Source organism: Sylvia atricapilla, chromosome 1, assembly GCF_009819655.1.
Source record: "Sylvia atricapilla isolate bSylAtr1 chromosome 1, bSylAtr1.pri, whole genome shotgun sequence".
Lineage (NCBI taxonomy): Eukaryota > Metazoa > Chordata > Aves > Passeriformes > Sylviidae > Sylvia > Sylvia atricapilla.
This window is the reverse complement of record NC_089140.1, coordinates 109,271,768-109,289,455: the sequence shown is the minus strand read 5'-3', so window position 1 is coordinate 109,289,455 and position 17,688 is coordinate 109,271,768. Positions and strand designations below refer to the sequence as shown.

Genomic DNA, 17,688 nt, shown 5'->3' with positions numbered 1-17,688 from the left:
GAGACCTGATCCTTGAAATCTGTCTCCAAGGCATCAGCTCTGGCACCCCAGGCAAGCAGAATAAACGGGGCAGAGGGTGAATTGCAGCTTGCTCCTTCCACAGCTTTGTATAAAGCCTTTGAACCCTTGCCCTAAGGGGAGCCAGGGTGCCCCTGCAAGGCAGGGGGCTTCTAACAATGTGTCCCTTGTGCTGGCTGGCTTCTCCAAATGCTGCAGCATCTTGGATTATCTTGTTAATTGCTTCATCAGAAGGAACCCCCTTCTGGTGTGAGAGCGATTTCCTACTCCTGTTGCTGGATGGAAGCTGAAATAAAGCAGTTTAATCTTTAGAAAACTATCAACCCTGAAAGAGTTGGGCTATTATTTTAAGTAATGCAATGAGCAAACGCTGCTTGGAAATCATTAAAAGAACATATTCACAGCTCCAGACCCTGCTGTCCAATGTGTATTGATGAAACTTTTCCTGAACCAGGAGGATGCAGGTTAACTTTTTCTGCTAAATTGACAGTGGCAGGGGCAAGATATTTTGCTGCTGCTGTGTATTGCATTTCCATCACAGGAAATGTGTGTAGTCAAATACAGGCTATTAGTGTAAGTGTGGGTGAATGGTACGAGTGAACATTCATAATGGTTTCTTCGTAGAGGTTTGAAATTCCAGTTGGCAGAATTAATTTTTAGCTATACCATTTTTTTCCTGGGAATGCTGAATGATTCACCCTTTTGTAGCATGCTGAGTTCAGTCTGAAGATAGGCTTATGTTTTGGGGGGGGGGGGTTTTCTTAATTGAAAAGCTTCTCAGATCTGCAGTGGAAATAGAAAATTGTACCCTACAATAACTAGTGATTTAAAACTTCTGCGAATAACTTATAAGATATGTATACTGATGCATTTTCTGCCCTGCTGGATGTGGAGCAATGATTTGAAATTTACTTTCCATGTTTACAGTTCCTTGACTGTATATATAATCAGCCACCCTGCCCCAAGGATTGTATTTGGAGCAGTTATTTTCTTTTTTATTCTTGGGTACATACAGTCCTGACTGTGGCCAAAAGATTGGGTTTGTACCAGGGATGTAATAAATTCAGATTGATATCTCAAATGAAACAGAAGAGGTGTAGATTGAACTCCAGCTGCCCACCCAGATGTAGGGGTTTCTAAGCCTAGTTGGTGACACTGAGTGCATGCAGGCATCCCATACAGGTTTCAAAGCATTGGGAAAGTATCTCAGAATAATTCCGTTGCAGAAAAAAAGAAACAACTCTAAAACTTCAGATCAGTGTAAGGGACAGAAAAGTTAAACCAAGTTTCTGAATACAGAATTTGTCTGTACACTCAGTGAAATAAAGTTTTCAGAGGAGCTTCAAGATCTTTGGAAAGAGACTGCTATAAAACATGGCAAGCAAATTGCTAGCATAAGGTAAAATACAGATGGAATATGCAGGCTTGTGTTCTTCCTTCAGAAAAGCACTTTTTGTTTTTTGGTGTTACAACTTTGTAAAATAACACCTACAGGAACTATTTTTTGGAGTTAAATCACCACCTCCATGGTTCTACTTTGTTCAGCAGACAGGAGCTGGAGCATTGAATATTTCTGAATCCTCACAGTGGGCAGGTCTCTAAAGCTCATCGTGCTTTGTGTTGCTCAGTAACAGCAGGGGACAGGTGATGAAGGTGACAGATGAGCTGATCCAGCAGAAGCTCTGTGTCATTTCTTTGTCTGTACATTGCACATGTGCAGTCTTTCTGCAAGGTTTTCTCAAGGAGACAGCCAAAACTAGTGAGAGAGCTCTAAAGTGTGGGAGAAATTGTTTAATAACAGCTGATACCCTAATTAACTATAGTACTAAAGAAGGAAAATGAAGAAGATTTAGGTTATATTTTTAATGGAAAAAAATCTGATTATTCTTACGTTTCCCTATTGTCTTCATCTGTGAAGAAAGAATAATTTTATTCTAAGATTTTTAGTATTTAGAGATTGAATTCTCAGCTGTAAGGCTAAATCAGATGACCCAATACTTGTTCTTTTTCACTCACTTCTTTCCATCAGTGCTCCTTGAGTTTGACCTTGGAGGTAGAATCAGATTTGGTAAGGAAAATGAAAATCTCATTTTCAGACAGATGTTGGTTATCAAAACCAGACACATGTTAGAAAGCTTGATCTGATGAGCTATGCATATGGTTTATTTTTTTCAGTAGAAAATGTAATTAAATTGTCTGGTGTCCCTGGATTAGCCCATAGTGCTTCGTGCTGTAATCATGTATGAAGATCTTAAGTGTGTGGTTTTGATATTTCTGGTATATGTAAACTTTTTTTGTTGTGAAGGATTGGTATCTGGCTCAATTTATTTACTAATTAACCTTCCTTTTTTCACTGATTGTCAGAGTTGGTGTGCTGTGTGGTCACAGATAAACTTATCCTCTGTTGTTACTCTGGGAAGAATGCTTTTAAACTTTGATTTCTCTAAATATTAATACTATCTGTGAGGGATTTTTTTTTAATGGTAGAAGGAAATAATCATTTTGTGCAGCATAGATTTCTTTACTGTATGTTTTCATAAGTTTACTATGAAATTTGGATCATACAGATTCCTGGGTATGCCACTTCCTAGAGGAGAATCACAGAAGATAATTTCAAACATACTCTTTTGCTTGTTTTTCCTTTTCTTCAGTGGGAAATAATTGTGGACGAGGGAGAAGGGGAGCAGGGAGGCATTGGCAGACATGATGTTTGTTTGTCAGGGAGAAAGTTGAGTAAATAAAATACAAAGGGCCACGCTGTGCCTTCAGCTCTGCATGAAGATGTGTGCAGGCTTTGTAGATCTGCTGTCTGCAAGGCCTGAGGCTTTCTCTAGAAACCCTGGAAGTGAAGCATGGAGGATGTGCCCATGTACCCCCATGGATGTGTAAGAACATCTCCCTGCCTGTTTGACAGCAGTGGGGACAGAGCACAACGCGTGATGGCAGCCAAGGTCTGTGTGCTGGGAGTCCCTGGAAGGGGAGGCATCCTGTGCTGCTGAGGGTGGAACATGGTGCTGCCATGTCTGCCTTACTGCTGGCTCAGGGGAGCAGGAGTGGGTGATGTGACACTTGTACGCCTTCATCCTGTTTGGATGCACCACTCGTCTTCTCTGCTCTGGAAAATTAATATAGCCACTTTTTTCCCATGGTGCAGATGTTTGTCACTTCATGGTGTTTGGCTACCATAAGGCTCCTTTAATGTGGATCAGATGGAAAGCATGCAGAGTGGTTTTCTGACTCCTGTCCAAGGAAAACCTTGGGTCAGCTGGCATACAGCTTTCTGAGAGCTGGCTCAGCTGAGTCTTCCTAGAGCTGGCACATGAGCTGCCTGTTCAGCCTTGAGGAGCCTTCAGCAGGCAGGGGTGCATCACTGGGGCATGGCATGGTGCAGGGAATAGGTAAGACATCAAGTTACTGCTGTAGGCATTTAGACATCAAGTAACTGCTGTAGGCATTTAGACTCCCAGCCACCTGGGCAATTCCAGCTTTAGAGTGGCTGAGGGGGCCAAAATAATACATGCTCAAAGCATGGGGAGTGACAGCCAGGAGGAAAAGTGAATTGCACACTTTGATATCCCTCAATCAGAGAGCCCCCAGCAGACAAAAAGACAAAGATTGTAAAGCAGGTTGTATCTGGCTTTTGCTTAGGTGCTCACAGTCTTTCTCGTGATTTAACTAAACATGTTTTGTACTGATTCCTGTAGGCAGGCACTCGATTCTTTCTGTGGACCCTGGACCTACTGCTGGCCAAGCTGAGACCCTCACTTTCAGTGGCAGGGACACTGTCCCCTCAAGGCAGCTTGGTGTGGTAGAAGGAGGTGGCAGAATGAAGGGTAGAGAAAGTGTTGGTCTGCTTCCTTGGGGCGGGTGACCCTTCTCCAAGTGACCTTCTGCAGCACAGTGATGACTGTGACAATGTGTGTCTGTCAAGGCCTTGTGTGCTGTTGGGTTTTGCTCCCCTGGGTATACAGGAGTGCAGGTGAGAAAAGGAAGGACTGGACTTTTTTTGAGGAAAAATGTGCTTTGAAAGCATGTGATTTATTTCAAAGGCAGGAGTTTTCAAGCCTCTTTGCCTCTCTGTTTCCTATGTTCAGAAATCTCAACTGAAATAGTTGTTTTCCTGAAAGGAATATTAAGCTGTCAGGAAAATTTGGTAACAACTCTAGTAGACTGATCTTATAATGGATTCTGGTTTTGAGCTACTTCTAGCTTGGGATGTCCCAGTTTTTCTGGTCTCTAAGCTCCATCCGCATCCCTTTCTAAATACCTACAGTAACCTATTCTAATTGTCTGAAAACCTGATTTCCTTTTTTCACATCCATGATGTCTTTGCAGCTTTAAATCTACGTGCTAAGGCAAACTACCCAGTACTGATTTAGCTTTGTTATTCAAGGAATCATTTTTTTTACTGAAAGATTTCATAATATTTTTCCTAATCTCAGAGGCAGATTCAAGATCACCTTGCTTTACAACCAAAGTTCTTTTGCAGAAGTATAAAGCGCAGAATTTCACTGGAATACTTGTAGCTGCTATTGTTAGCTTTTATACTTGGAAATCAGTATGTAATAATACATCTCATGATAACCTAGCAGCTGGGGAAGACCATGTGCACTCAAAAACAGGCCAGCCACCCTGATAATTACCACTTCACAGCCCTTTCAGTGAAAGGGTACAAAGTGGGACTAGTGCAGAAGTGCCTGCCTTTCAATGGGAGACGCCCAGTATTACTGAGAAGTTTTCGCTAGAAACACAAAGAGGAAAAATATTCACTAGTACTACTCTTTAACTCGTGAATCATCTTATAGATGGAGAAAACAAAATCCCGTAAGTGGTAGTCTGAAAACATTTTTGGAATTAAACCACCCCATGTGTAGTCTGTAGCATTTTTTTCTGTCAAGCTGTTTTAGGCTAGGCTGGCAGCCTCTAGTAATGGGTTTCATTTGGCTCTCAGCAAGCTGGCAGGCACCTTACAAGAGGGAAAAATTGGCTGGGCATTCTGTTTCTTTATACCTTTTGGATTCAGCTATGGTAAGCTGAACTGCCAGAGAGAGGTTTAGATGGTACCCTCCTTAGTTAAGGTAGCGAAACAAAATGTGTGATGGAATGCATTCAAGAGAACTGAGGCAGATGCATATCTTGCTTAGATCTGCATTTTAGATTTATCATCTTTGTTGCCTTCTTGCGTAGCAGTGAAAATTAAATGAAGTGGCAGTGCTGAAGCAATGTGCTCTTACTCATCATCTCTATTCACCCACCTTTTCAGCTCATCTCTTCTTTCCCTTTTTTTCCTTTTTTTTTTTTTTTTCTCCTGGTGACACTTCAGCACATGCTGTGAACATATGCCAAAATGCTCATTCTTAAAAGCTGCCTTCATTCATCTTGAGCTGTTATCAAGAGCTTTGTCTGCTTTGTGGGTAAATTGCACAGCGCTGAATCAATGTCCTCTTGTACTGGAAACCAGACAATTCTGACAAACTGTTGCGTTCACAGGGGGTGAGTGAAGAGATGGCTTAGCTCATGCAGAATGCAGGGATCAAAACACCTTCTGCCTCTCAACTGAGGCGATGATACAAACGTGACTGCTGATCCTAAACCAAAAAAAAATTAGAAATGTTTGCTTGCTGCAAGTTACTTTGTATGCTTGATAGATATTCCAGCATTACAGATGACAGTTTTTGGAGCATAAGCTCCTATGTGTACTTCATCAAGGTGATTTTCAGATCATGTATTATTTTGGCTCTACACTTGTTTTAAATTCTCCTTAATGTAATTTTAGCTGTAGCATGAATGTACTTAAAGCTGAATACTCTCCTTGGCAGGAAACCTCAGATGAATAAACCAGACCTATCGTGTAATTAAAGAGTTTCTTTGGAAATTGGCTTCATTTCAGTTTTTAAAATGTTGTTTAGTTTGTTCCAGAAGTAAAGTGAACTTTTTTTTTTTCACAACTTGGTCATGATTGCTGGTGGTCGGAGCTATAATAAATTGAATTCCTTCCTAATTTAAACACATTGTAAATATGTAAGCTGAGCTGTAGTCTGCATTGACAGGCATTGACAATACAAGGTGATAGTACCTTTCCAAAGAAAATTGTCTTTTTAATTACATAGAATAACAGCAACTACTTCTTTCCATTGCAGATACACAGATGTTGGGAACTTGTTTGAGTGACAGGTTCTGCAGTAATTTCAGTACAATACTTAAGTACATTTATGTTGAAGGTAGAGGGGAAAAGAGGAAAAAATATAGGCTCTTCTAGAAACTACGTATATATTCAGCAAGCAAATGAGATACGAGTGTTCTATAATGCACAGACAGTCTTTCAGGGTACCAAACCTCAGCTCTGAAGTCTCTCTACACATTGATTAAAAAGTTTAACTGAATGAAATAAGTTTGTTCTGTCTCATGTGAAAGCCCTGTTAAGCTACTGAGAACTGACTGAGCTTCTGACTCAGTCATTGTTCCTGTTTTTTACAACTCCTCCCATTCAGTTAATTAAAAAACCTGTTCCTGAGCAGGAGACAAAAGCACTTTTTATGCAGAATTGATCTATGTGCATTTTAAAGATTACTGCTCCGTGAATGCACTTTTTCTTTAGCTCTGTTTACTGCAGCACAAGTGGCTGCCAGGGGCAGTGCTGTGGATGTGACCGCCCTCCTTGGGTGGAGGACACACCGTCCTACACTTGGGCCGGAGTGTGTTGCCCACGGGATGGGGTCAGAACCTGAAAGGCACAAAAGACTCTCAGTGAGCCAGAAGGGAATGAATGGTGCTCAAGTCAGGCCACAGGAATGGGGATACTCATGTGGGAGTAGCAGGAGGAAAAAGATCTGTCAGCAAAAAAGAGGAGAAAGCATAAAGGATGCTGGGTTTGCAATTGAAGAGAGTGTCTTTGCGCTGTGGCAGAAACATTTAAAGATTGAGTTTTGGTGAGTGCTGGCTTTGAGGCTTTTGCCAAATAAACTGATATAAGCTGTTACTCAGTTAGGCAAAGTTAATGATTAAGCTCAGAGATTGCTGCTGTTAGTGGAAGTTTTGACTTAGCAAGAAATAGAAAAATGTGTATGGACTTTTTTGGGAGAGCTGCTTTCACTTTGCAAGTTTATTTTTTAAGAGATGGATACCAAATCAAACAAGTTGTCTGGTGTGAATCCACAACTTGTTTGTGGTTAGGATCCCTGGAATCCATATTGTGGTAAAAATGCACTTCTGCACATCAAGTCTCTCCCTCGAATTGCAATCTCTCCATTTTTTAAATCAAAGTGAATTGATAGGATTCAGAGCAGGCCTGAAACAGAGGCTGGAACCTGCTTGTTTCTAATTTGCAGAAGTTGGCTCTCTTCAATGCAATCAAAATTTGGTCCCCTAAAATTATTAGCCCTGTTTTAAAACTCGTTTGTTTCTCTAAGAATGAAGCGACTTCCATCTGTCAGTATAACATTTTTCTGTTTCCACAGGTGAACACAGTTTCTTTTTTGAATGCTGTCTTTTTTTTTTTTTTTATCTTTCTGTCAGGGCAGAAAAATAATTTTCATCTTTTGGGACAAATTTAGGCACTGGAATTAAAAGAATTAAAAGAAACTGTTCCACTAGAATGGCACTGAACTCAGGTTGCTGTCCTCAGAAAACACTCCGGTTTCTTTCATTGACACTTCATTTGCACAAAGAACCGAAGTTCACTTTTTAGCAACCAAAATGGCAAGAGTGAAAGTTGGATTTTCTGTGAGGAGCCGTCTGCTGAGTCAAGGAAAGGGATATCATTGGCTTTCTGTATTCTTTAGGAAGTTGTAGTGCATAATCCTCATGCAGATTATGGACTGCAACTGCACCGTTGCTGGTGCAGGCATCAGCCCACAGGAACAGATTTTGTTATTGTGTTTTCTTATTTGTTTTTGTATTAATTACAAATTTGTTCTGAAATAAAAGGAAAAGGGATTTTCTCTGTCGACACTGAGGAGGAAACCTTACACATTCATAATTTCTTCGGAAATCATTTTTAATGAGCTGAGTAATCTGTGGTATAAAGGCAAAATATTTGGATGCAGCTGTGATACAAAATCCCAGCATGCTTGGCTAACCTTTAACAGGTATTCTAACATAGTCTGTTTGAGCCTGCTTGAAACTAGTAATATTCGTTTCAAATGTTAACCAGTTTATTCTGTTACTCTGAACTTTCTTCTGTGCTTTAATTAAATGTTAATCTGTTCTAGACAACCCTGTTTGTTTAATGTATGTATGTATTGGGATAGATATATACTGATGATTTGGGGGGAGATCACCTAGCTATGACTAGATCCAAAGCCAGATTAGGTCTGTGTTGCTTCTTTCTTTTAAAGGTGTGTGATATCTTCCACTAAAATAGAAAACTCTATGGGCACTGCAGTGTAAGGTTCTGTTAAGGTCTTATCTGCCACCTAGAGTAAGGTTTGATGTTGAATGTTTTGCAGTGACAGATCTAAGCTCATTCTCCGCTCCTTAGAATTGATTTTTAGCCCCAAATCAGTGCTAATGTATAAGTGAAAGTGATGCATTTACTTAGTTAGGCAAGTGTTTCCAAGTATAGTAAGAACTGTAACCATATCAATTCTCACTTTTGGTTCTGCGCATTTTCTTTTCTGGTAGTTTTTGCTGGAGGATTCTAAATGAGGGATTAAGTTGTCTTTACCTTCTTATCAAGTCTTCCTCTCTGATGACAGTTCCATTGGATGTTTTCATGAGCATCCTGGATGCTGCTGCAGTAGGTTGGAGCCATAAGCTTTCAGTGACTATGAAACATTGTTTAATAGTCATAACTGAGATCTGCGTGGATATTAGGAAAGTCAGACAGTGTGGTACCAGAGTCCTCTGCATGGTCAATCGAGTGTGTGAACTAACACACTGCTTATGGAACATACTCTGCATGTCTGTTGGAAGCACATGGGAAAGGAAGAAAATTATGCTAATTACAGGTTAGATCGATGATAATCCAGTAAGTTGAATCTAGTTAACTTACAGTCCAGACACTCAAAACATGTGACCCTGTAAAATGAAACATTTCATTGTGGTAATCTTGTATTTGTGATGATAATAACTTATGAAACAAAGGTTGGAGGTTAGGCTTGTTTTCCCTGTCTGTCTTTTTACATCATCTGTAACCTAAAATTCCCTCTCTTGCAATATCTGTGAGTTAAATCTGCTTTAAGCTATCATCAGTCACTATTTGAACTGATTTTTCTTTGTTATGCTGCCAACAGAATCTTTCTCTTTTTTTTTTTTTTTGTTATGCTACTTATGAATCATAAAAGTAAGATAAGACAAACGAGAATGCTAGGCTGTACCATCCCCTTTGCTTTGCCAGCCTAGGATTAGAGGGTTTGATTAGCCAGCATTGTGTTGCTGTGTGGGAAACTTGGTTGGATTCCCTTCCTTCATCTCTCAGGTGGTGTCTGTGCATACGCACAGGTGATGTGTCAGTGGGCTGAAGCTCTGCTTCGACACGTCTCACCAGGCTGAGATGCCTGACTCAGTCTCTCTTGGTTGATTGGGTGTTTGCGCCACAGACGTGACACAGTGAGGAATAAAGGCATTTAAGGGTTCAAAATCTTCATAATAACTTCCAAGAAGTAAAACTATTCATTCTGAAGGGCTCCTTCCCCATGAAATGTTACACAATATCTGCTGACTGAATGTGCCTTTGTGCCTTGCCCTCTACTTTGCAGTGCCGTAAGTTTAGCTCCAGTACACTTGATGAATTCTTCTTGTGTTATGTTTACTTAGATCTGTCTCTAGTTCATGTTCTGTCTGTTTTTTTAATACATTCCCAAAATTTCCGGAAGATTGGATATAGATTGGGACACAGGAGGTCCTCTTCTTCACCCATCTCCTCAAGAAAAAGTATTGGCAGGCAGTTCTTAAAAAAACAGAAGGGATATTTCAGTTTCTTACAGCTGTTTCAAGGTGATTATGGTGATTATGCCTTAAGAATCAGTCATAGCATTTCTAGTTTGTGTCTCAGTTGTTGTCCTTTGGAAGCTGTGCACCAAAGATATACTTGTGTATTTTCCTGTTGTATTCTCTACCCTTTATAGTTTCCTGTATGCCTTCAGTAGGCTACAATGTGAAAATAAACAAAGAAGTTCTCATGAATAACTCTAAAAAATACCCTCTCTGCCCCCAAGCCATTTTTTCCATAGCTCTCAGAAGCTGTCGGTGTGGCAGATAAGGATGAACCTGTGCCGCTGGGTTATCTTGCTCTTTCTTTGACTGAGAGGTTGAACTTAGCATGGCACTGCATCCATGTTAGTCTGCTGCCACATCCCAACCTGAGATGAAATCAGCAGCTCCCTCAGTGGAGAGTTCAGAGATAACAGAGCAGGTGATTCACTTTCCTATCTTCTCTGTGAGCAGTGAGCCTGCCTGCACTAGTCCATTTGTGGACTGCTGTCTGCTCCTGCTGTTAAAGACAGTATTCTGTAATTCCATTTATACTTGCAGTTCCTCTCTTTGCAGTGGGGCTCTGCTGCTGAGTGTGCCTCCACTCTTCTCTCCTCTGGGGAGCTGGGAACAAATGCTCACTTTTGACAAGCTGGAAGATGATGAAAGTGAAGCGAGGCATTTATGTCTCTCTCATCATTACTTCTGCATGTCCTCCAAACCCTTTCACATTGGCTTAGTGATAGGTCCCTGAAAGAGCTTCAGTATTAATTTTACACCGTGGTCCCAGTTAGCCAAGTGATAGCTCTGTCAAAGATTCTGATGGGCTCTTCTTCCTTTTCTCAGGTTGAGACAGCTACAGCCACTGCTAGGACAACACTTCTTGCAACAACAAAATGCCACATTTAGGTTCTATGCAAAGGCATATTGGGAAATGTCAATTTAAATTGAAAGCTGACAACTTTTTTTTTTTTAATTGCAGGTAGGCTCAAGTGTTATGGTTATAGCTTAATCTGTTATTTTAGAGTCTATATTTTGCCATGCTCTCTCTTAACCCGCTGCCTTATCTAAGGATTAGTTAGGGATGAAATAGCTCTACCATATGATCTAGTTGGTAGGCTGACAGGGAAGACCTTCCATTGCCCCCCCCTAAAATGAATTTATATCTGTATCAGGCATCGAGGAGAGCTGTGTATACAATCAGATAAAGACTGTACAGATGTGTCTAAGAACCAGATGTGCTGAAGTGTACTTTAGGCTTACGGTCTTCAACTCCGCCCAGTTATATCAAAGATCATCATCTTGTGAAGAAAAACAAAGTAATTTGCTATCAGTGTCATGCACAGGAATGCTGAAAAATGTAGCCAAGAACTGTCTTTTTCCAAAATTATGTTGTTGTGGCAGGTAAAGCTTTTCCTTTTTGAGTAGCTCTGCAGTTCTTTGAAATACTAAAATGCAGTCAGCAGTCAACAAATAACGTGAAATACAAACCTCTGCAGTTCTTTTGCTACCCTGCTGTGCCGTCTGCATGTTCTTGAGAAGCACTGGGCCTTGCACACAGTCTCATAGAGAGCTGTGAGACTCACTAAATAATCAAAGCTGCTGAAAGACAATACAGCTCCTGCCTCCTTGGAGAAACGTTTAGCAGCTAACATAGCTGAGCAGATGTCTCAGTGACCTTCCATGCTTCCTATTGATGACATGCATTTTTATTTTTTTTAAACAGAGTTTCTTTTTACAGATTTTCTTTTTGGTGTATGAGCATAAATGTCCTCTCATGCTTTTATATCAATGAAACCTCGACTGTTTGTCCAGCCAGTGAATGCCTAACATAGATAAAGACTGCCTGGGTGTAGGTACTGTGCAGACACTGTACAGAATGAATGTTTCTGTTTTGGAAACAATCTGGACTATTGGAAATGGCTGGAGTGTTTGAGGGTAAGGGGCAAGGCACTATGAAAACCAGGGGATCTTGCTTAACAGAGATAACCTGTGTGAGCTGTGTTGGAGTTAGCAATGTGTGTAAGCCTGCAAGAACCGAAGCAGCAGAAGCTGGGACAGAAAGGGCTGATTAATGCCCCTGCTCACGGCCATTCCAGGGCCAGTCTGGCCAGAAGGAAGATGGACTGATCTTCTTGCTCCTAATGGGTTTTTATAAATGCCTTCATAAACTGGGGAATAAGCACTGGTTTAGGTTCTTCCTTGCCTTTTTAGCTTTCCAGACTCATTTCCACCAGTAGTAGATTTACTGTCTTTGCTGTAAGTACCTTCACAGAGAAATAAGGATTCATAATCTACAGAGATAATATATACTAGGATGAAACTGTTCCAATACTGTGCCTGCCAGAGGCCAGACAGAAAGATAAAGAGATATAAAGCTTGCAGTAGTTGTTCATTTCTCCTGTGCATTTGGCTCCAGAGCAATAGCCATACCTGCTCAGTGGACCATGCAGGTATTATGAATCTTTGATCTTTCTGAACTTTCACTGATTTACTACAGAAACATTTCATTATTCTTTTTGTGCTAGTGAGAGAGAAGGGTGAGCATCTATAAAAGTATAATTCTAGCCTTATATCCGGGGGGTTTTTTTGTTGTTGTTAAATTCCTAATTGTGAATTCCTAAAAGTGAAATTGCCCTGTGGTTTGTTCAAGCTTGGTGTCAATTTTGTAAAGCTCCCCAGTTAAATTATGCCTCTTGCAAAGTGTGATAAATTTCCACTTTAACATGCAGTCAAGCTACGCTTATGTCCATTAAACTTGTGTTTCAGCCATGCTGTCTTTGTTTTTATATGGAGGTTTGAAGAGAGACCAGGAAGAAGCATAGTAAGAAATTGTTTGCTTCCTCTCCATTAGCTAGTTAGTTACTGACATCTGGTTCAAATGTGTATTGTAGGCTCCTCTTCAGCCCTTCTTTCTCTCCTTCCAGTAAAAAAGTCTGCTTTTTTCAATGAGGAAATAAATTTTTGAAAACTGTCTATAGAAAATCCCAAATTATAAACCCATCTTTTTCAAGGAAGAAGCGTTTTAACATCTAGCCCTGTCAGCTCCCATGCACAGCATGCTTCTTGATTTCGTAACCGGCAGAGATTAATGCTGCCCTTCTATTCTGTGCTTTGGGATCTGTGTGTACTCCTCTGTCGTCAACCTCCTCGTGAACTGCTGCTTATTAGCAGTGAGGGCACAGACGGCTTTGTGTTTGTGAGGCTCAGCTGAAGGACGGGGAGGATGGCACAGATAGCGACACAGACAGCTCTGAGCGTCGCTTTGTACCCAACCAAAGCGCCCAATGATGATTTTTTTTCTTTTTTCTTTTTTGTTTCTTTTAGTTTTTTTCTTTGCAGGAATGTGTAATTCTGCAGTAAAGAGCAGACTCTGCTCCCAGTTGCACACAGCCTAAAGCACTTGTTCACTGATGAGGAATTTGGGACATTTTTAATAGAGCTTTGGGTTGCAGGGAGTAACTGGCCTTGTCTTGCCACCGGATTGACTGTTGTTAAATACATAACAGTCATAGGAAAAGAGTATTATTATGCTTTCAAACAGAGTATCTAGAGAACCTAGAATTAAAGACCACTGTCTCATTCAAAGGGCTGGATGAGTATTGTTCGTATCATGTATTACTAGTCAGTATTTTGTTTTCCTTCCTTGTTCATGTGAATTCATGCTTTGTTACTGTGCCCAGCTCAGTTCCCACTCTGAAGTGAGAGTTCTCAGTTTCTTAATGAACTAGCAGAATTTTATCACTGCAGTATATCATGGTTTCAAAAAACTATGTAGCTTCCATGCAATACCGTATTTACCTCCATTCTGTGCATATGCACAGACTTGCAAATCAGAAGTAACTCCACTGAGTTTAGATCTGTCTGAGGTGACATAAACTTGCTGTGGTTTGAGTTTGGGGTTTTTTTGTCGTTAAAAACTCTAATCACAGCTTGCCTCAAATGGTAGCCACAGCCAGGAATCCTGCAAATCAGACCCCTGGATCCCAAATTGGGCAATCATTTACGGCTGCATCCCAGTGGCTCTGTTGGTAGTCAAGGAGGTTAACAATTGAAGATGATAAGTACAGCCTCAGGTCAGCCCATGGTGAAGGAACACTGTGTGATATCTGTTAAATTTAAGTGCATCCTGCCCTTAGTGACTATCTAACTATGTTTACTGGCTCTGTGCTTTAGAGTAGTGGTTTTTCTGTTCTGTCAAATACTCCCTGGCGCAGCTCATAGTCTCTGCTGCTACACGATGCTGGCACATCCTGACCCCATGCACAAGGGCACCTGACTTCACTCAGCTTCCCCACTCCTCAGTTTCTTTTACAGGAAAGTGGGGTGCCTGTGAAGGAAAGGACCCGTGCAGCTGGGGAATGTATCTTCCTCTTGGTTAGGCTGTGCCTGACAGGGAAATCCTGAAGACAGGATTTTCACAGTCTATGGCAGGCTGGGGATTAAAAAGCATAGTTCTCTCTTCATCTTTCTGTGTGCGTGCTTTGGCATCAGTCATAACACAATTTCCAGCACTGGTTAACTGAGCAGCTTCCTGCTAATTTTTCAGATTCCCTTAGCCCAAAGGTGTTGGCTGCCTGGCCCCTCTATTGCTTTGCATCCAAAAAGGCTCAAAGCGGACAGGATGAGGAATTCAGCTTCAGTATGCTGGCATGTTTCTGTTGAGTATGTGAAGCATTTTTCCAAATGTTTGTCTGCTGTCAGGTTTCCTGTGGTTAACCATACCATCTGCCAGGTATAGCTTTATCACTCCTGTAGTTGGTACTCCTAATCCCAGAGATACTTTCAAATTTCTGGAAAAAAAGTTTGCCAAAACTTTTCAAGATAGGAGGATATGTCTACAATGACAGTTTTGGATACCTTCAGTAAGCAATTAAACAAATTTACTGGGAAGAAAACTTCTGGAACTGCTAAGCTCAAAACCTTTTCCCTGCTTTAGGCATCCTTCAGCATGAGTTCCTGAGAGCTGTGAAGGAGATTCTGAGTAGTGTTGCTAATTGTGCATTAAGTCCAACTTTTTTACATGGCTATTGCTTACACCTGTCAAAGGTGGAATGCTGCATGAGGCACACCTTCAGTCTGACTCAGAGAAGCCATTCCTGCTGTGGAATGGAAGGGCTTCCTCATGTCAGACCAAAAGTCCTGTGGCTTCTATCCCAGTGCTGGTCTCCAAAGTACATGAATTGCCTTGGCTGAATGTCAAATCATGGACTGTCCTGGAGCAGAAGTGAAGTTGGGAAAACTCAACTGATTTTGGAAGCATGATGAAGGTTATTAAAACACTGGGAAAATAGTTCTGCAGTGAGAAATAGTAGCGTCTGTAGTTACCCTGCTGATAATACTTCAAAGTAACCGTGATCACTTTAGAAAGACAAAACATATGGAAGGGTATAAAAGGAAGTCCTCTGCCTTGCCAGTTGATATTCAGGGTTACAACCACAGAGCTCTTAGCATACTGATTAAAAGGGTGTGCCCCTGGCAGCAGGTGCTAGGGATGGGCAGCAGCCCTGAGCCTCTTGCTCTGGCACCTCTCCTGGAAGGTGGGTGGGTACAGATGTGTGTACACACCTGGCAGAGAGGTGGGACAGCTTGCTCTCATGCCCATCAGGGCTCGCTGAGTTTGTGTTGTCTTCTGCTGTCTGAAATAGTTCAGTGTGGGTGAATTCTCCAAACGTGTCACAGAAGTCTCAAGCCTGATGTAAAGGGTGTAGAGCACAAGAATGCTGAAGGAGTGAGAAAATATTTCTGTAGGTGGCTGACATCCTCATGTACTGGATGTGTTTTAAGGAAGTTGAGCACTATTTGGAAACAATAATCCAGTGCATGCATTGCAAATTTTAAAATTTACAGGTGAAAACAGGAGGTGCACTAACCATAGATTTTATTCAACCTTTTTCTCATTTCCTAAAGTTATTTCTTACATCAAGTCTTGCTGAGACCAGCCTTTAACTTAGTAGTAGTTAGCATTTCTAAATTTGGAAAGATCACTCCTCTGATTTTAAGCTTAAATTGTGCAAACAGTTAACTGTCTAAGCTTTTCTTATCTCTATATTTATAAAATAAAGTTTTAAAACTTCGTGTTCATAGTGCACACAGGTGATTGATGTGCCTGGCTGTCCCTGGCAGGTCTGCCTGGGGTGCCTTCCTCCATGTTAGTTCTTGCCTTTTACAAGAGATAGAAAATAGCCAAAGTTTCCATGCTGGGGGAGGTGAAGTTGGCAAGAAACGCTTCTCTCTCATGCTCTTCTGAAGGCAAACACCTTCAGAAGAGTTTTAAATGTGTGTGGTTTAGTATCTTTCATTAGCTAAAGTTCTCAAAGGGTTTAGTTTATCATTAAGGAAAGTTAGATGCTGTTCCATTCCTAGGGAAGCCCAGGGGTAAAAGGGTTTAGATTTAGCCTGCCATTTTTAATAGTTGTTTAATGATGCTAAAAACAAACTCCTTGTGTTTATTGTTTTGGGGTTTTGTAGTAATGGGTGTGTTTTCTTTCTGTAAAACTTTTAATATTGAAGGCCCAAAAGTGCTATCTGTACAGATACTATGACACTGAACTAAATACACAAATGCAAATGCCTCCATAATTATTTACTATTTCTAGAGAGCATGTGATAAACCAATCTCTCTTAATTTCACTATGGCTGCCACATGTTCTTTTCATTCTGAGCCAGTGAAAGTGGGTGTCTTTCATGGCAGGTTCAGGAGATTTCTACAATCTTTCGTCTTCTTGTTTGGTTGCTAATAACTGGAAAAATTGACTGAGCAAAATGGTGAAGAAGTTGAGCCAGCAGTTGCCACAGTGACAGTTGTCCAATATAAATATCTTACAATTCTTCTGTTTATCATCTGTTTTCAGGGCAGTTTAAGCTGCTGGAACAAGACCGAGATATTAAGGAGCCAGTGCAGTATTTTAACAGTGTGGAGGAGGTGGCTAAAGCATTTCCTGAACGAGTTTACGTCATGGAGGAAATAACATTCAACGTTAAGGTAGTCCCTGAATAAATATTTATCCCTGTCTAAATGATTAACTGTTGCAACCTTTATATACATGGCAAGTGAGCAAGGGCACTGAGTGGGAAGTGTGATTTTTGAGACAAACGAGCCTTTAGTGTTCCACATTTGGTGATGGTGCTCTTTGGGATCATTTTTGCAGCTTTAAATCAACACGTCCTCTAAGGGCTCTCCTGCCCTATGGCACTTTGGGGAGCAATCCTGATGATCCATTCAATAATTCATCTAATTAGGATGCTCCTGCCAGATTTTAAACAAATGTTGTTTGTTGCCCCCTTTCTCCTCCCCCTCCAGCAGTCTGAATTTCATTCTCTGCTAAGCAGCAGCTGCTTAAATCCCTCTCCAGAAAGCCTCTTTCTCAGAGAGCACACGGGGTGAAATGATGGGGTTGCTTGTCTCAAAATTACTGCAGCTAAATAGCATTGTGAATAGCAAAAAAAAAAAAAAAAAAAAAAAAAAAAAAAGACACGGTTGTTCTCTGTGTGTGTTTGTGCACAGCTCTTGGGCTCATGAAAGGGTCCCTGATCCCACAAAAGGGTTTCCTATCACCAAACACACTGCAGTGCAGTAGTATGAAACAATGAAGACACAACTTGTTCTTTGTCCTACCTACATGTGTGACACTGCACGAGGTAGGTGAGCTCTGCTGTGAGAGCAGAGTGGTCTGCAGGCTTCTGTGGTTGGTTTGAGCAGCAGCACCATCTCAGACTGGTAGAAGGGCATCCTAGAGCTGGCATGCAGTGTTAGAG

At 41.0% G+C, this 17,688-nt stretch overlaps 1 protein-coding gene across 1 annotated transcript in view; it reads left to right on the top strand.

Annotated features, from left to right (window-relative positions):
* The window catches only part of GAREM1 (GRB2 associated regulator of MAPK1 subtype 1), a 102,478-nt gene that overhangs the window by 60,927 nt on the left and 23,863 nt on the right, over positions 1-17,688 (top strand). Inside the window, exon 3 of the mRNA XM_066330495.1 lies at positions 16,785-16,915. Coding sequence (XP_066186592.1) covers positions 16,785-16,915 — 131 coding nt within the window. The remainder of the gene's footprint in view (positions 1-16,784; positions 16,916-17,688) is intronic.